General features: G+C 43.2%; 1 protein-coding gene across 1 annotated transcript in view; it reads right to left on the reverse strand.

Moving 5' to 3' along the window:
- Positions 1–20528, reverse strand: part of LARP1 (La ribonucleoprotein 1, translational regulator) — a 97934-nt gene that overhangs the window by 29308 nt on the left and 48098 nt on the right. Inside the window, exon 2 of the mRNA XM_056858261.1 lies at positions 5215–5276. Within this exon, the coding sequence (XP_056714239.1) occupies positions 5215–5276 (62 nt within the window). The remainder of the gene's footprint in view (positions 1–5214; positions 5277–20528) is intronic.

Raw genomic sequence — 20528 nt, forward strand, 5'->3', positions numbered from 1 at the left:
TGCTACAAGTCAGGAGCATCTTTTCACTAGACCCGTGTTGGCGAACTTATGGCACGAGTGCCACTTCCGGCACGCGTAGCCCTCTCTGCTGGCACGCGTGGTTCCTCCAAGCCGCTGGCCTTTCTGGCTCTACCCCTCCCCGGATGGGGGAGGCTGTAGCCCAGGGGTGGGGAACCTCCGACATCACTGGCGGTGGCCCCCGGACTCTCCCACAGAAGCCGCCGCCATTGCCGCCGCTGGAGGGAGCGTGCGCGGTAGGCCAGGCGGGTGGGAGAGCGGGGAACAGAAGCCGGGCGCCCACACTCGGCATGGCCAGCGGCTTCTCTGGTGCCCTCTGGGCCTGTGCGGGCAGAGGGGCGTGGCTGGCTGGTGGGCACGAAGGAGGCGCCCTCTGCCCCACTTTGCTCGCCTCTCGCCGCATCCCCCCTTGGGTCAGGCCGGCCAGGTGGGAGATCCCCTCCGGGCGGGGGGCTTAGGGGCCTGGGCAAGGCAGGCAGGCAGAGAGGGGCAGTGAGCTAGGCTGGGCTCCCTCCCTCCTTCCTTCCTTCTGCGCCAGACAGAAACCAAACTGAGTTCCATGATGAAAGAAAAAGTATTATATAAATGTTTGGTTTCCTTTCCACCGGAGCTCCACTCTGAAAGGGGTGGGTGGAGGCGGTGGCGGCGAGGCCCAGCTGGGCGGGGGATCCTCCTCCTGCTGCTGCTCAACCCAGGCATGTGGAAGGTGGCCAGGGGGGCCCAGCCCCGTGCACAGGCGAAGGGCACGGTGGCAGGGCTGGTGGCTGGCGAGCCACTGGGCGGGAAGTCAGGCGGAGGCTCTGGGGTGCCTCCTTCCCCTCCCTCGCTGGCGGCGGGCCAGGCTAGGCGGGGGCAGCTGTCAGCGGGGCAGAACGCCGAGCCTCCGCGGGAAGGGAAGGGTCTCCCAGCGCCCTGCTCGGTAGATGCACATTTTCCCCATCCAAATTCTCAAAACTCATCAGTAAGTCCCCATGCAGAGTTTTGAGAATCCGGATGGGGAAAATGTGCATCTGGAGAGTGGCAAATCCAAGGCAAAACCTCCCATGCATAAATGGCCTCTTTCTTTCTCTGTCTCCCTCTGTCCTTTTCTTTGCCTACTTTTCTTTCTCTCCCTCGCTCCATTTCTTTCTCCCTTTCTCTCTCTTTTTCTTTCTTTCTCGCCCTCGCTCCATTTCTTTCTCCCTTTCTCTCTCTTTTTCTTTCTTTCTCTCCCTCCCTCCCTTCCCTTTTTTCCTTCCTTCTTTCCTTCTTTCTTTCCCTCCAGCGGCTTCTCCGGCGCCTTCTGGGTCTGTGCGGGCAGAGGGGCTTGCAGTCCTATTCCACCTTTGAAGTGCCCACAAGCCATCCTCCAAACACCTTTCCATTTGTCTTGATATGTAGAGAGAAAACACTAAGGAACTAGTTGCCAATCTCCAGGTACTAGCTGGAGATCTCCTGCTATTACAAGTGATCTCCAGCCAATAGACATCAGTTCCCCTGGAGAAAATGGCCACTTTGGCAATTGGACTCTATGGCACTGAAGTTCCTCCCCAAACCCGTCCTCCTCAGGCGCCACCCCAAAAACCTCCCACTCATGGCGAAGAGGAACTTGGCAACCCTAGCCTCTCCCTCTGGGCCCCCTCTGGGAGTGGTATTCAGGTTAAATTGCCGCATTGACACTCGGCGATAAATAAGTGGGTTTTCGGTTGCAGTTTGGGCACTCGGTCTCTAAAAGGTTCGCCATCACTGCACTAGACCAATATATGCTGAAAGTACAAAATACGTATCAGTGGCTCAAGCAAGTAACTCCTAAGAAGAGATCCCTGAACAAGGTTAATCATTAGTAGCATAATTTAAAGAAGGAACAGAAGCTTAGAGCACAGTACTGAAAATGAAGACACTGAGGCTAAATGTTGGATCCCAAGGAGTGGGGCTTTCCACCTCCCTACTCCTGCTGCAACAAACTGAGTCTTCAAAATTCTTCTCACGGGGAGTCAAGAAACCATCAGGAACAGTGTGGGGAGTAGGGCTGTCGATTTGGTTTGTCCCAAACCGAAAAAACAGCCGAATTTCCTCTGATTCGGCGGTTTTTAGTTCGGATGGAACCACTCAAAAAAGGCGGGAAAACGGGGAGCCGAATTCAGCGAGTTCAGGGTGTTCGGTGAATAAATTCGGCAAATTCGGGGTTTGGTGCAGCAGCATAACCATCAGTTAGTAAGCAGCATTCTCCCCCGGCCAATCGGTAGCCAAGCTGGGTCTTCTTCTGGCTAATCAGTCGCGATTGAGTGCATGAGCCCAGCTGCTGCGCAGCCCGGCCGGGGAGAGAAAGAGAGAGTATCTGTGTGAGAGAGAAATCCCTGTGGGGGGGTGCTTGTGCACATTCGCTCCTTTCCGTGGCTGCAGGGGGCGCATTTTTTGGGGTACAGCCCCCAAACTTTCAGTGTAGCTTTCGAGGAGCCTTCTTGCAAGAATCCCCAAGTTTTGTAAAGATTAGATCAGCGGGGGCTGAGATATGGGCCCCGAAAGGGGTCCCCCCTTAATGTGCATTTTTATTCCATTTACAGCACACATTCGCTCCTTTCCGTGGCTGCAGGGGGTGCATTTTTGGGGGTACAGCCCCCAAACTTTCAGAGTAGCTTCAGAGGAATCTTGAAAGAATCCCCAAGTTTTGTAAAAATTGGATCAGCGGGGCTGAAATATGGCCCCCCTTTTCCCTATTGGGATGAATGGGATCAGCCGATCCTGTATGCATCTCAACAGCGGCAAATCCAAGGCAAAACCTCCCATGTTTAAATGGAACCGTATTGGATTACCCAGTCCTCCAAGTCCCTCCTGATGGAACAGAAGACATCCACAGTAAGACCCCTTTTGGGGCTTTAATCTATAATTTTTCTCCTGTGTGTGTGTGTGGGGGGGGGAAGCAGAGTCTGTGTGTGTGTGGGGAGGGAGCAGTTTCTGTGGGTGGGGGGGAAGCCCATTCTGTGTGGGGTGTGTGTGCCCCCTCGAGTCTCTCTCTCCCTGGTTTGAGGGGGGGCTTCAGTTGTGTGTCCTCAGGTTTTCCCTCATTCATAAGATTGATTAGGTCTATTTTGATGCTTGCTCAAAAATTGTTTTCAAATTGTGACTTAAAGAATGCATTTTCCTGGTCCCGAGTCCAATGCAAAAGGGGAAATTCCACCCCCTCCTGCTCCTTATGCTTAGCTAGCATGCCTCTGTCCCTTTCCATGGTTTGCAAACTCCCAGGCGTCAGGTGTTGCTTTGCATGGTTGCAAACGTGTTGCTTTGCATGGTTGTGTTGCTTTGCATGGTTTGCAAACTTCTTCTGTCCCTTTCCATGGTTTGCAAACTCCCAGGCGTCAGGTGTTGCTTTGCATGGTTGTGTTGCTTTGCATGGTTTGCAAACTTCTTCACACCTACCCCACCCTTGCTCCCCGCAGCTCAGCTGTTTGTCGGGGCTGGGAGCTTCGAGTGGGTGGCAAGCTCTGCTAATTGCAAATGCACATTAAGGAGGGGGGACCCCTTTCGGGGGTCCAATCTTTTCGCTGATCCAATCTTTACAAAACTTGGGGGTTATTGCAAGAAGGGTCCTTTGAAGCTACGCTGAAAGTTTGGGACCCCTACCCCAAAAAATGCCCCCCCGGAGCCACGGAAAGGTACGGTTGTGATTTTAATGGCTTTATTCGACCAAATTTTTTCCCGAACTCCGGACCTCATGCCGAATTGCACGGACCCGAAGAGGGGGAGTTCGGACTTCGGCATTTCCCGAATAAAAACGGGCCGAATTTTACCGAATTTTTTTTGTTCAACAGCCCTAGTGGGGAGGGCAAGTGATAGTCTGCAGTGGGAGGGGGCAGTTGGCAGAAATTGCCCTCCCCTCCTCTACCAATGGAAGTACCATTCCACTGGCCTACCTATCATTACCTGGTAGAACGCCACCTTAGGATCCAACCCCAAAATCCCAGATTTGGCCTGTGATTTGCAGACAACTCTGAATGGCTCAATTTACCTGCAGGTAAAATGTACAATCGCTTTTGGTGTATATACCAGTCACTATAGTACTAAACTGCCACACAGTATGCCTACATCTCAGGGATTCTGCCACGCAGGCAATCATGACAATACTTCTGGGCATGTAGTAGTGGTCACTAGGGAGTGTGTGTGGGGGAGATAGCTGTGAATTTTCTGCCTTGTGCAGGGGATTGATGACCCTGGAGGTCCCTTCCAACTCTATAATTCAAGGGTTTATATGTATAACAACTCAGGTGTTTATTCTGGATAGGATATTTACACTCTGCCAGTGCAGAAAACAATAAATTTGGTTCTAGTACTAACATATGTCCCCCATTCAAACAGGGTTCTAGGGTGACACAGAAGAACACCTTTCAAAATGTGTCCATTTTATTCTTTAGCTTTCACTTTGATAGGATCAGCATTCTTGACCCAAACTTGCTGATGAACAGGCTGTGGCTGTTGTTAGGAGTGCCTTCTTTCAATTACATCCGGCTCATAAGCTGAGCCCTTGTTCATACTCTGCTAACCTAGACACACTGATCCATACTACTGTCACCTCCAGACTGGACTACTGTAACAATGTATGAAGAACTGTCCATTCAACAGGAGCAATTGAAGCAGCAAGACAACAATCTAGGGTAGCCCCTTGACACTGCAGAGTTCGGTCAACTACACTGAACTGGAAAACCAGGTAACCAAGTGCTGGTATAACCTTCACACAAAGCCTAGGGGCTTCATACATTTAGGAAGGTGTATGAAACCAGTTTTATTCTATAGAGCATTTGGCAGAGGGTGTGTGTGTGTGTGTGTGTGTGTGTGTGTGTGTGTGTAATTTGTGCTTTTTAATTTACTGTATTTTTAATCTGTACTTTTTTTTTTACTTGGACTGTTCTACTTTGTGTTCCTGCAACCAGGTGCTGCATTATTACTTGCCTTGAGCCTGAGCAGGTAAGGAGGGATATAAATGTTTTAAATAGATCAATAAAAGAGTTCCCCTGAGAACCCAAAGGAACACAACATAGGTCTAACTTCTGCGAGAGCAAACTGTGCCCTAACAGTTTTCAATGATGACAAGGTCATTTTGATACAAAATACTATATAAACTCCTAAATATGATGTAAATATCACTGGGAAGCCCCAAAACACAGCAGTACCTTAAAGCTCTTCTTTAACTAAGACAGACATTAATAAAGCCTCAATACATACTTTGCTTCCTTTCCGTTGTCTTGGGTTTGCCGCTTTCACCACCTTGGCTGGGGTTGAATGCTCTGATGAGAAAAGGATGGGGGAGAAAAAGGAGAAAAGGCCAACCATTAATATTCTGATCACTGAAGTACAATTACACTAGCCGTGAACAGAAACACATACCTGTTCATTCCTATTGTATAATTCTATGCAACCTCATACAACGTTTCCTCTACTCCAAGGAGTGAATAAGATAGCATTTGGGAGAATCTTGTTTCACTAGTAAAACCGCCAAAGCCGAGAATGTAAACAGACGTTGTACTCAAACCAATTGCTGATGATAAACTGGCAAGTCAACTGGGCTTTCCCATTTCCCAGACACAAAACTAGCATCATGTCAGCCAGAACCTGACCACAAAGCCAATTAGAGAACAGCCCAGTTACAACTCTTAGTTGTTGCCAGTTTCAGGAAGTTCCGTTTGTGAATTTACCCTACTAATAAGACTGTGCATGGGCACAAAATTTAGCTTTGTTCACAGACGAGATCACAGATCTCAATGTTATAAAGTTTAACCTGATATCCAAATATTGTGGCCAACTGTCCAGATCATGGACTCTTGTTTACTGCATAATTTGTGTTTTGTTTTCAGCTTTTATTTTTTCCTTCCCCAGTGTCAGATATATTTTCAATATTACTTATAGAAAGCTAAGACACAGATACATTTAAATGCCACTAATATGCCAAATAGTATAATTTTATATGCTAAGCTGTAAGTGAAGCATCTTAGGGTGTTAAAACAGTAAAGTAACTTCAGGATTGGTAAAAATCTCATCATCATCTGTGTATCTAATAGCGATGTGTTGCCCCATCTGTGAATATTGAAATCTGTGGATTGGGGCCACACTAATGATAAACAGCTAGATCTGCAAACCTGAGGGACTCCCACGTTTGCAGAAAAATCTGAAAAGGCTTTAAAAAGTCATCGGAGGGTTTCAATCCTTACACTGGCTGTTGGATGCAGCATTGTCACTGACCCAGGGGAAGAAACCTCAGTGGTTGGGAGTTTAAAAAAAACAAAGGGATTTATACTTTTAAATTCAATAAATATGCTATAGAATACAATTTTGGATGATCCAATGTATCATTTATAATTAGTTATGTTTTTAAAGTAGAAAATCAGGTTTATTACTGCATCAATGTCAAGCCTTTATCCGTTTTTTTTTCCTCCCCAAAAAGGAAAAACCTTCTTCCCCCATGGCTTTAAAATTTCTGGAAATTCAGAATACAGAATACAGAACCTTTATTGGCATTTACAGTAACAAAACAAACAGGTAAAACAACTAGATATGGATCTAAAAAAGGAATGAATTCACAGTTCATCAGTAAATTTTATAAAAACAATTAAATGAGGGTTCCCCTCCTTCTTACTCCCTCCTTTAGGACCTTTTCTGGAAATTCCTCATCGCTAGCCCAGCCCAGCAATGTCCCAACCAGTTGTTCCTCCTATGCTCTGTGCACATGATTACTGCATAGTGACTTCTCTCCCCATGAAATTCTTCCTTGCCTTTTCTCCCCACTTCCTGCCCCCCCCCAGCCACCCACCATTGCCACATAGGATCAAGCCAGCACTTGCAAGGGGATAGCTCTTTCTTCTAATCTCATGACCCATCGTCCCCCGTCGCCCCTGCATGAAAATTACTGGAAGTTGTGGTCTGGGGAGAGAGGTAGGGCTGTTGCTCCATCATTTCCCACCTAAAACTGCAGATGCCTTTATGAGCAGGCAGGGTGTTGCAAGTAGCGTACTTGCCAGCACGTCAAATGTTGGCCTTTGCTGCAGTGTGGAACTCAACTACAGACTAGAACTTCCTAGTTACCCTGATTTTTCTATTGAGTTTATGTTTAAGAGCCAGGGCAAATGAGAAAGTGAAATAATTTCTACCACCTCAAAAAACTAGTAACTTTTAATTAAAGTTTTAACTTGGGGACACATACTGCACTTACAATGTTGCGTGGTCATGTAAATAAATGTCACTTGATGGCAACAGCAAAAGGAATAATCAAGCAACTACATTTTAACACCAACAGCATACCAATGCATGGTTTACCATGGGCAAGACACCAAGGATCCCAGGATAGGAAGGACCCCAATCTTTGTAGTCTATTAGCCCCCAATTCTTATTTACCTGAGGCAATGGTAGAACCAGGGACAGATAGCATACCAAGGTTTTCTGATGAAAGTTCCTAGCTTCCAAAATAGAATTAAAACAATTCAGCCAACAAACTGAAAATCTCCTACTGAGAACTGGAAGGCATTAGGTTGGATCCAGCAATCTGTCAGCAGAAGGTTGTGTTCTTATGTGCTTAAGGTGCTGATGTTTGTGGATCCTCCTCACTTTCCCCTACCTCCAGTAGTCCCTTTGGGCCCAAGGAACTTTGAATAGCGGGACTGGAAAGTGGGGAAGATCCATCATGGCTATCAGTGCCTTCTGGTGACAGATCACTGGATCCAGGCCAGTGTGAACAGATACAGAATATTAGATGCCAGGAGGGATGGCCAAAATATCATCCTGTTTCATCTAATCTACCCTTCATAGCAGAAGAATGGTCCTCGTATTGATAATGAAAATTTATTTTTATGTATTAATTAGATTTCTATCCCGCCCTCCAAAGCTAGCCTAGGCAAAATTCTCCTCTCACTGGTGACACATCAGTGGGATGTGCAAGAGCCATCCACAGGAAAAGAGTGGTCATTTTGTTTCAATGCCCTGAAGTATTTTGACAAGTAATCTTCTGGTAAAGCTAGTCTTTTGAAAGACGCTGCCTTATATTGAGTCAGACCATTGTTCTATCCAGGTCAGTACTGTCTGCTCTAACTGGTAGTGGCTCTCCAAACTCAAGTAGGTCTCTTTCAACATCAGATACCACCCAATCAGCACCAATTCATTAAAACTGGAGATGTCAGGGACTGAACCAGGGATCTACTGCCTGCAGAGCAGATGCTCCACCACTGAGCCACAGCCCCTCCCTATAAAGGCTATTTCTGTGTTCCCCCACATATAAAGAGTGTTATTGGATGCATGAGATTCATACTGCCATACTCCAAACTACCTGAAGATACTGGGAGGGGGTTCCACAAGAGAACAGACTTCTGCACTTCAGAGTAAGGCATAGCCCCCAAAGATCTGGATGTCAGGCAGACAGGTGGGGAGGAATATGGCTAAGCAAAGTCCCCCCATGAGTATCTAGGTGGGGGATGAGAGAACAGCAAGCCCAACAAGTGGTGGGCCCAGCAGGGGAGAGGAAGGGATTCCCTTTCCCCACAAGTCTCAATACCCCCTTCTGTAACTCTAATCTGGAAAGTTGAGGTTGAACCCATTGAACCCCACACCATCTTCCCCCACAGAATACTAAGGGGAAGGAAACAGTGCAGAACTTTGTTCCTTCTACACAGCTTTTAAAAAAATAATATAGATGTGGTGTTATTTGGGTTTTGGAGCTTCTGTCTAAATCCAGGACACTGACCTACTTTGGCTAAAGCTGCCAAAGTAATTGTTCTTGTTCAACCCACAACTTCCTACCCTGTAGGGCTGACTTTCTGATTAATTCCCACTAGGACTAGAGACCTAGCCCCTCCATCTCTCAACTAAAGGCTAGTTAGAGGGGTTGGGGGTGGTCCATTACCCTGGCCAATAAGGATTTGCTCCCACCTTGCGCCTTTTTCTTTTTTGACCTGTTACTACCCTTGACGAGTACCCAAAATTTACCAGTGTGTTCACTACCAGGCCAAAGTTTCTCCTACATTTCACACGATCACATCAATAGCAAGAAGAGTTCAGATTCACTTTTTGGACCATGTTCACACCATCCCACAGTAATGGATGTCTGTGTTAGAGCAGGTTCTATTTGATTTTGTTTTTAGTGAAATATGAACATTTCATTTTTAAACTAATTCTCAAAGCACAGTGTGTGATGAAGATAACAGATTATATAGTCAGGCAGGGAAACAAAACAAAGCAGCTGGAGTGAAGCTGCTACTATCCCCCTTTACTGCTAGTCAAAACTTCTACAGCCACCAGTTCATCCCATTCCTTCACCATAAAGGCAGAGCCATTCTATATATTACTTGATCTGAAATACTTTAACAGAGTCAAAAGCAAACAAACAAAAAAAGCATACACACACTTGCATGGCTAGTTTAATTCAGGTGCAAAAGTAATCACTCTGCAGGATCTATTAACACCATAAAAGTAACAAAGATTTCCAAAACGTATTGCCAAGATAGAGGAAAACAATAAATGTGTTAAAAGTACAAGAAAATTGTGTATGTACAGAAGCCAACATGGTCCTTTTTTTGTTAAGAAAATCAAGTGCTTTGTTCTTTATATGTCTATTTTCCCCTATATCAAGAGCATACTACTTTTATAAAGCAGAGCACTTTAAAAGTATACACAACAAAATGAGATCAAGCACATAGAGTGATGAGGGAAAAAAAGTTTTTATAAAGACTACAGTATTTCTGTTTGCAATCTGCAGGGAGCAATTTTATTTTTGGCTTATTTGTTGTTTTTTGTAAAGGAAGTCTCCTTAGTTGCACAGAAAAAATGCTTAATATACATAACTAATATAAACATAAGCACAGAAAACACTGCTATCCCATTACAAATAAGTTCTACAACTCTGAATAAGTGGGCACAAAATAGAATACCGAAAGGCCCCCTTCAAGTTGCTCTAACAGGACTTGGAATCAGATTTCAAGTAGGGGGCAGCAAAAATGGAAGGAGAGATCTCTGTGCTTAAAGACTGCTTAAAGAGAATTATAAAAATTATAGCAATTTATAACAATTATTAAACATTACTGTAATTATAAAATTATAAACGGAGAATTATACAATCCAGCAGCACATGCATGGATAATAGAATACTGTAAATATATTCCAACCCTTATATCCCTACATACACCCCATAACAACAGGCATAATCTTTGTTGTTGTTTTTAAGAGTAACAGTGGCACCCAAACCATATCTAGTCAGCAGAACCCACCTCCCCTTTATAAACACCCTCTTTGAGGGGCAGAGGACAGCAATTGTTTTCATGTTTAAGGTCATGTGTTCAAAGGGCATCTCAACCCCCTTTTTAAAAAAAAACCAGGGCACCTCGCCTTTCACAAAGCAGGCAAGCAACAGAGAAAAGGAAGAACAGCCTGGTTCTATTTAGACAGGTATACCTCCTCACTTGCAGTATGTTAAACTGGAAGAGAAAGATTCTGGGAGAAATCCAGTAGTTGTCTATTCCAGAAACTGGAGTCTAAGGTGTGCAAATTAATAAACTAGCAGAACTCTCCCACGTTCCTAGATCAAAACTATAAGCTCGTAATCGTAGTCCATCCTTAAGATAAAAAACTTGTTAGTATAAGAAAAGGGAAGGATGAGCACACATACGCAGAAGTGGGCTGGTTTTAATTGCTCCCGGAAGAGAGTTACACATCCCAGCCTAATGCCACGTTGGTCCTTCTACTTGCAGCCGTCTTTCATGACCTTGGGCTGGGACTTTATAGCAACTCTTGGGAAAGCGAACCATTTATTCAGCTGCCTTAATGCACCTCCATGAAAACCAGCAGCAAGCTTCCAAGAACGATCCTTATACAGGCATCCATAAAGCCACGCTCCCCCGTCAGTTAATGGTCACAGCAGCCCACTAATAGAAAAGGTTTTTTGAAATATGCGTATGTGTCAAAGCTTCCTTGGAACTTTAACACCAGAACAATGTATCTAAGCAGGAAACAATCTCATAAACCAATGTTTCATTCCCAAGGAACAGTACTTGAAACAGTGCTGAACATGGGAATGAATTAACCAATCCTATTTATTCAGGGAACAAATGCTAGCAAGGATTTAAAGGAAGAGATAGTAGCCCGAAAGCACTGTAACCCTGCTCTGTGAGAGTCTCTTTCAAAAACTTTGCTCTGCACATATGCAGCCTAGCTTCTAATGAAAAGCTCATTAACAGTTGATTATTACCTATTCTGATATACGATCTCATCTCAGACTGGCAACCCAGGAAGGAGGAAAAACTGTCACATGACTCAAATCTTGCTCTATGAAAGCAGAGTCAACAACATGTAGTGCTATAAATAATGCCAACATCCCCATTCCCAGTGCTCCAGATGACGACCTGAAAAGGCTACTCATCTGTATCTCGAGCCAAGGGAAAACCAATTTCTCTCTTGTCAGACTCTCAGTATCCCCCCATGCTGATGTAAACTGGCTTGTGCCAAATTGTGCACAGGGAATGGCAGACTCTGTGAATGAGTGACAAGCTGCAACCCAATAGTACAGGATAATCAATTCTGCTTTTTGGCCTGTGGAGACAAGAGCAATGTGTTCTGCAGCACGCCCTGCAGGCAAGGGCCAAAAAGTATTGGGGGGAGGGGGGCTGACAGCAGAATTCCACAGTCTCATGTACTAGTAGTAGTAATAATAAACAAATAAATACATACACAAATAATTTTATTTGTATCCCATCCTCCTTTGGGGGAGCTAAAATGTAAAATACTTGTGCTTCTTTTAAAAACCCCAGAGAGCTGAAGTGGCTATTCTCCCCATCTACAACACAATGGTCGTACTTTCACTGCTTGTCCAAAGCCAGATCTAGCAAGGAGACTGAATTCTTCTGCAGGCTTTACTACTTGCTTGAGATCCCAAAGTCTCGCTAGCATTAGAAAACAGCACTTCATGCCAGGCTCAGGGGAACTTTTGACTATAGCATAAAAAACAGAGTTTCACTTACCTGTAACTGCTGTTCATCTGGTGGATCTTCTATGCAGTAACACATTGGGACTGCGCAGGCGCAGGCCAGCCATGGATAAGATTTGTCAGCTTCTAGCAAAATCGAAAGTGAGAATGCTCCCCCTCCCCTCGGACCATGCAGCCTTCCCACCCAGCGGTCACATGACCCAGGGGAAGGGAGCACTCTCCCCTCCAGTTCTCCAACCTGCCGCCACAGAACCAATAACCACATGATTGTGGAGAGGTCCCACAGCGGGGAAGGAGGGATGTGTTACTGCATAGAAGATCCACCAGATGAACAACAGTTACAGGTAAGTGAAACTCTGTTTTCATCTGCGTGGCTTCTATGCAGTCCCACACTGGGAGAGTAGCAAGCTCGGCTCCCTGGATGGTGGGTGTGGGACAGTCACCGAACCCATGACTGCAAGACGGCACGTCCCACTACTGCCTCTCTAGAAGAATCCACGACGACCACATAGTGCGTCACGACGTCGCCGCTCGACAATGTCTCGGAGGTCAATTTTAGATGAATAGGTGGCGGAGGAGGCGTAAGCCCTTGTGGAGTGTGCCTTGATCATGTCTGGGCAATCCACATATGCTCTCTCATAAGACAGTCTAATGGCTGAGGCAATCCACCTGGACAGGGTCTGCTGGGAAGCTCGGTGCTCCCTACGGCGGTCACTACAGCAATAACATATTGATGTTTTCCCTGCAAACAAGGTTCTTTGTAATAGAGCCCCCTCCTTATCGGAAGAAGGGGTCGGCAATGACAAGGGTAAGACGAGACCTTGTGTGGGAAAGAAAGCTTGAGTGTCAACACCACTTGATCAGCATGAAACTTAGTAAACGGTGAGGAACGGCAAGAGCCGCTAAATCTCTGACATGACTGGCCGTGATGATTGTGACCAGACAGGCAGTCTCAAGGATAGCAAAGAGAGGGCCCGTGTGGCCAAAGGCTCAATGGTGTTTTGTGAGTTGGGACAACATGAGGGGAAAGCAACACTGAGAAACAGGTGGAGATACCTGGGGATAGAGGTTGATTATGTCCCCGTACAAAAAACCTCTGAGAGTCTGGGAGAGAAAAAACACAGAAAAAGAGTCCAACTCAGCGTGAAGGGCCGAACAGTAGTCGAGGGAGAGGACAGTCCAGCATCGTTAAAGATACAAGGTAGTCAAAAATTGACAGGAGAGAAGCAGCTCTGGACAAACCATTGTCAGCAGCCCACAGGGAAAAACGTTTCCGCTCGGCATCAAGAAAAACGTCTCGTGGACAACTAGATGTGGTGGAGCGGCACCTGAGCCACCCCATCTGACCATAGATTACATAGAATTCTCCATGCTGCCAGCTTGATTCTGGAAGGAATGTGAGAAATGTCTTGGGGAGGGACAGTACTCCCTTAAGTCAGGGACATTAGAATCGTGAACTGAGATCTCCTGGGCCGGATGGTGCTACCAGGATGCCACTTGGCCTGTCCGCCCAGATCTTGGCCAGAACCTTGCCCAGCAAGGGGAGGGGGGGGGGAAACCCACCAAGTCATTTGGAATGCATCCCCCATGGAGCCTGGGCTCACCCCCGCTCTGGAGCACAATTGAGGACACGCTGAATTGTGCTAAGTCATAAGAGAAACATTTGCGGGGTGCCCCAGATTAGGAAGAGATAACGGAGACAATGTGAGTCTACAGAGAGTCTGTGACAATCGTCAGGATGATAATTTACGAAGTCTACGAGAATGTTACTTGTGCCTGCGATGTGAATGGCAGTGACAGTGGAGCCATGTGTTATGGCCAGTCCGAGACTGCATGGCTCATGCGCACAACAAGTGGACCTTGTGCCGCCCTGTTTGTGCTGGGCGGTGCTGTCCATTGTGACCTGAACATGTCGATCCTCGAGGACCCCTGCAAAGGAATAGAGAGCAAGCCTAATAGAATGAAGCTCAAGAAAGTTAATGTGCAGGGTAGACACTTGAACAGGCCATACACCATGGGTCGTACAATGCGCTCCCCATCCTGATAAGGAGGCATCAGGAACAAATGAGCCTGTGGAACAGGTGTCTGAGAGGCAACACCAGCCAAGAGGACCACCAGTCCAACGAGGCAATCACCGATGTAGGGATTGACAGCTTTTTGTATTAATGGTCAATGTTCAGCTGGAATGCTGTCAGAAAAACTAAGCTTGCAAGGGGAGCATTCGCGAACGAGCAAAGGCAACAACTGCAGTGGAGAAGCCATGAGTCTCAAGTAGTGAATTTTAGGGGTCGTTTGGAACCTTTTCTAGAACAGGTTAACTAACTTTCAATGGAGTGTATTCCCTGTATTGGAAGGCAAGCTCTAGCTGTGGCCAAGTGCAGGTGGGTACCACAAATCTATGGCATTAGGTCAATGGAGACTTTTATAGTTGACCAGAAGGTCCAGGTCGATTAGGACGGAGAATACAACTTCCACCTGACTAGCAAAGGCAAGCTCTGAGTAACTGGCCATTGGCAAGTCGTCTAAGTATGGAAATTGACACCGCCCTGCAGGGCCAGGTGTGTAACTCCCAAAGAAAAGCACTTCTTGAAGGAGTGAGGTGCCGTAGCACTACCAAGGGTGAACTGCATATCCAAAGTGCTTGCCTGTGCAGAGAAAAAGCAATAGCGTCCACAGTCTTTGTGGACTGCGATGTGCAATACGCATCACGCCGGCCCAACGGCAAACTGCATCTGCTCATCTGAGAGTGGCAGGACCTTGGGTATTTAACATATGAACAACATATAAGTTTGTGGATCTCGACAGCGTTGTCAATTCCCAAGGTTTAGAGGGGGGCGCTCCCCCTGTTTTTATTGACTAGGTAGAGACGGGAATAATACCCGTAGTCCCAATCCTCGGAGGGGACCTCCCGGACGGCCCCTTTCCCCAGAAGTTCCTGAACGTCCAGTAAGGGTTGGACGGGAGCCGGCAACATAGTGCAAATCGGAAGAGGTAGGGAAGCAGCGTTTCGAGCTCAACAAAGCATGTATGCTTTACTATCTTGCGAACCCAATTATCATGAGTGATGGTCATCATATATTGTAACGACGAGACCACTGGACTGTGAAACGCACTGCCCAAGGACTTAGCGGTTATCCTTCATGAGACGATCAAGAAGGCATCATTTAATCGCTGAAGAGCGAGGTGCCATGCAGATGAACAATAGTTCTGATGCAGAAAAGGTACCATAAACTATGCAAGAATAAAGCCACCTTTGCTATTATTCCTATCTATTACGTTTTTATCCTACCCTTCCTCAAAAAAGCTCGGCCTTTTTTTATATATTTTTAGTTTTTATAACATAACACATAAAACAAAACAAATACAATAATAAAAAGATAATACAAAAGAGTATCAGTTATATAATCTGCTTAATACAATCAAAATTGCAAAATTACAAAATTCAAAATATTCTTTTGACCCACCACCCACCATAAAGTGACCCGTTACCAGACTTCCGGAGAAGTGTCTAAACAGTTTAAAGATTGCACTATTGACAGTAAGATAAAAAAAAGTTAAACTTATTTCTATAACTCATTAACTTTTTTCCAAAAACTTTTAATTTTTTTACATATCCACCATGCATGCATAAAAGTTCCTCTTTCCTTTCCTCATTTCCAGCATAAATCCATGTCTCCTTTTTTCATTTTGCTTATCATCACGGGAGTTATATACCATCTATAAAACATTTTATATGTTCTCTCTAATTTCATTGGTTATTGTAAATAACCATAAGTTTTCCCATGTTTTCTTCTTCCATAAGTTTTCCCATGTTTCCAAATCAATATTATATCTTAACTCCTTCATCCATTTCACCATTAATTCTTTCTTGTTCTAAATTTACTTCAATTAATAATCTATATATCCTTCCTGTCAATCCTTTATTTCCCTTTATTATTATATTTTCTAGTTTGGATTTATTTTTATTTAATCCAATTTGCTTATCTTTGTTAAATATATATTTTAATTTATAATACATAAACCAGTCTTTAATATTAAGTTCTTCTCTACTTCTTAAAACCCAATCTCCTTCCTTACAATCTATAATTTCTCTATATACATCCATATCTAAATTTAATTGTATCCCTCTCTTCATAAATGCTTCTACTGGATTAATCCATCCCGGAGTTTTATTTTCCAAAAACCTTTTATATTTTTTCCAAATTCGAAATAAACCAAATCTAATAATGTGAATATTAAAATCTTTGTTTACCTTTTCCTTATCATACCACAAATATGCATGCCATCCAAAACGTAAATTAAAACCTTCTATTTCCAATACTTTGGGATTCTCTAACAAAATCCAGGTCTTTAACCAAACAAAACAAGATGCCTCATAATACATTCTCAAATCTATTAACCCCAAACCTCCTGTTTCTTTTAGTTCAATTAAATTGTTATATGCTATTCTATGTCTCTTTGCCCCATAAAAAATTTAAAATATCTTTTTTCCAAATTTTAAATATTTGAGCCCCTTTTATAATTGATAAGTTTTGAAACAAAAAAGCATTTTAGGTAATACCATCATTTTAATTACCGAAATTCTACCCCATAATGATAGGGGTATTTTTTCCCATTTTTTAAATCTATAACAATTTGTTGCCATAACTTAATATAATTGTTTTTAAATAAATTAAGGTTGTTTGAAGTTAACCAAATACCCAAATATTTTATTTTACGTTCAATAGAGAAGCCTGTCTTTTGATAATTCTTGCTGCTGCAAAAGTGTCATATTTTTGACCAATATTTTAGTTTTAGTTTAATTTTTTTAAAACCTTCAAGTTTTCCATAAGCCTCAACCGTTTTGTTCCAATTATCAATTTGAATAATAGGATTAATCAAAAAAAAACAAACTAAATCATCAGCATAAGCTTTAACCTTAAAATGATTTCTCCCAAATTGACATCCTATTATATCTGGAATATTTCTAATCTTTCTCAATAAAACTTCTAACACTAAAATAAACAATAAAGGTGAAAGAGGGCAACCTTGTCTAGTGCCTTTTTGGATTTCAAATTGTGATGTCAAATTACCATTGATCAGCAATCTAGCTGATTGGTAAGTGTAAATATTTCCAATAGCTGACTTAAAAAAATTTCCCTAGCCCATATATTCTAATGTTTTTTTCATAAATTTCCAATTTACATTATCAAACGCTTTTTCTGCATCTAAAAATATCATTGCTATAGGAGTAGTGACAGATTCTGCATATTCTAAAAGATCTATTACTATTCTAACATTTTGACTAATCAGTCTACCTGGGTGAAATCCAGCTTGATCCTCATGTATAACCTGATTTAATACTATTTTTAATCTATTTGCTAAAATAGCTACAAAAAGTTTATAATCATTATTCAATAATGAAATTGGTCTATAATTTTTGACATCCAATAAATCAGAGTTTGGTTTTGGTATTAAAACTATATTTGCTTGTTTCCAGGTTTGTGGGATGGATCCGTTCTGCAAGCAATGATTCATCACCTTTAATAAATGTGGAGATAGTTGTTCTATGAAGGTTTTATAATAAAATACTGTAAATCCATCTTTGCCTGGAGATTTATTTAATTTACAGTTTTTAATTCCTCCATACTTATTCTAGAGTCCAATAATTTTTTATGCTCTTGTGATACTCCATCCCAGTCAAATTGATTTAAATTGACATCCATTTCCCTCTCTGAAACAACATTTTGTCTATATAAATTTGAATAATAATCTATGAAAGTTTCCATAATTTTGTCCAATAGCCACTGTATTTTGAGTCAGTTCTTGTTTTACTGATTCCACCTCCTGAAATGTTTTAGTCATCAGTTCATGTAAAGAGTTCAGGGTGACTTCAGGTTTTGGTTAAGGTGTCATCTTTACAGCCACAGATATCCCTGTTTGGACTGGGGAAGTGGTTAATGGAACAGTTATATTAGATGCAGAGTCTCTTCTCTGAAATAGTGAAGTTTGCTGAATCTGGAGCTGCTTAGTATCTTTAAGAAGTCCTTTAGGATGTTTTTCTGTATCTTTTTTGTCTTTGTCTCCCATTCCAAAAAGCCTAGATTGGCTGCAGTTTGTAATCCAGAGAGGGGGTGGTGGCGCTTGTAGAACCACTCTGTATAGCCAGCAGATCCTCTAAGTTCAATAATTTACTTTCCTAATGGTCAAAGTAGAGAACTAGCAACAAAAACAGATAGCAGCAAAGGAGGAGGAAAATTAGGACCATTAACACCCAAGACCCTTGTATGGATGTTAGAATTAAAAGGATAATTCTAAAACCAGCAGCAACAAAGCCTTTGAATATGCTATGCCAATGACATGGTTTTCTGTTCAAAAATTCTTCACAAAGCTTCTGTACGTACTATAATAGCATTAAATTCCTAGATGACATCATTGATGACTGAGGACTTAAATAACAATGTTAGTTTGCCATAATATAAACATAAACCCAGGGTGCCAACTTCATCTTTTCCAGTTCTTCACTACTAGAGAACCACTGCATAACAAAACAGGTTGTAGGAGGTAGTATTTTCTGACATATGCATCACTGGAACATTAAGCAACTCAAAACATAGTTTGTGCCAGTCACAGCTGAGAAACCAACCATGGTTTAGAGCACTGGTTCCCAACCGGGGGTCCGTGGACCCCCAGGGGTCCGCGAGAACTAAATTAAGGTCCGCGAAACAAAGTTATAAACCCATAATAAATTAATATTTTCAATTAAAAGTTCTTTATTATAAATATATATATTCAAATATTATTCTAAGTTTAATGTTTAACAGTTATGATTAAAGTTTGTTTTCAAATTCTCAGAATTTTTATTTTGAACCTTGGGGTCCCTGCACCGAACAAAAAAGTCCTAGTGGTCCCTGGTCAAAAAAAGGTTGGGAACCACTGGTTTAGAGCCACATCTTAGCCATTGTCTTCCACCTTCTTACCCTTCAGCTTCATAAATTCAACTACCTCTCCATGGTGCAGCAACTTCTAGAGGCAGAGCAGTGACTGCTGCTATGATTTGTCAGTTCAAACAGCATGCAAGACTAAAGTTAAGATTCAATAACCATGATTTGCTGTAATCTCTGAAATAAATCAGCCTACTACCAGAAAACTTTGGTTGGAAGTTTTCACAACTGAAATGTGGCTTCCCTTTTTAAGTTTCTGGAAAATTGAGTTTGGAGGGTAAGAGACATTTGAAATGAAGACTACGTATGTAGAAATTTAAAGTTACAACACACACTAATTGCAAATCCAAAAAATGCACTATGCAGTAACTTCCTTGGGATCATGTGATCATGTAAACCAAAGACTGAAACAACTCTCCCCCTCACCATACATCATATAGCTGCACTGTACCACATAAAAGGGTAACTATTGAACCATTCAAAGTTTTACAACTCTGTTGTGGCAAAGGTCATGTTCATTGAAATCAATATCTTCTGCAGTAATCTATGCCGTGTCTAAAAGCGTGTTCTACCAAGGCACAGAACTTGTCTTCCCATCTTTAGTACAAGCTCTGCATTGTTTAAAAAGAAAACTTGCTTGTATGTATCAAGCATAAAACAGGACAGAACCTTGGATACTTACTGTTAGGGTTCCTTCTGCTCTGAAATTAGGAGGGCATCTTGGTATGAGCGATTCCCACCAATTGCTCAGGGAGGCAGGATTAATTTCTTCAGCTTCCTGGCCCCCAGGTGGGACTTACCCCAGCTCAGTTTGGTTACTTCACAAGCTACTGAACCCGAGGACTGGAAGGAACAGAACAGAGATAAAACAACAATCAGAACAGGTAAGTCACTGTTAGAAGTAAACAAGTGATAATCAGAAGAGTGATATGAGCAGGGTTAAGGGAGAGTTAGAGCAAAGAAGCCTCTTCCCCCTGCAATTTGTTCATACAGCTTTGATTAGACTCAGGATCCCGCTTTCTGTAAACGTTCATTTTTTGTCTTTGTCTCTTCTTTGGGGAGGGGGGATAAGATGCCCTCCTAACCTCTGAGCAGAAGGAACCCTCATGGTAAATATCCAAGGTTCCATTCTCAGAGGAGGGGGGCCTCTTGGTATGGGACTTCAAATAGCAGTGTCCCAAGTGATGGGTGGGAATCAATGATCCTCCACCACGTGCTGCAGCAAACGATATCTGATGGCGATGTTGGCCAAGGAGTTACGTTTGTAGTGCCTAACAGTCGAGACTGAAGATCATGTGGCTGCCTTGCATATCTCCTTCACTGAGGTTTAATGATAGAAGGCTACACTACTGACTGCACTTCTCAAGGGCCATGATCCCTGCTGGACCCGGAACATTGCTTGCCTTGTAAGCATGGGAGATGAACTGTCAAATAGCATAGATGATGGCTGATCTTCTCTTTATTCAGAGCTGTTAACAAAATGAAAAGAGAGTTCACCTTTCTGATGGGCTCTGAACATCATAGGTAGATTCTGGAGCCCTCCAGAGGTCTAAGAAGGGCCACTCTTTCTCCTGAACACATCCTAGCCACCTCAAGAAGGATAGGAGATGAATCTCTTGACTGCTCTGAAAGGCTCAATTCACCTTGAGGATAAAGGT

This window comes from Euleptes europaea, chromosome 1 (genome assembly GCF_029931775.1).
Source record: "Euleptes europaea isolate rEulEur1 chromosome 1, rEulEur1.hap1, whole genome shotgun sequence".
Lineage (NCBI taxonomy): Eukaryota > Metazoa > Chordata > Lepidosauria > Squamata > Sphaerodactylidae > Euleptes > Euleptes europaea.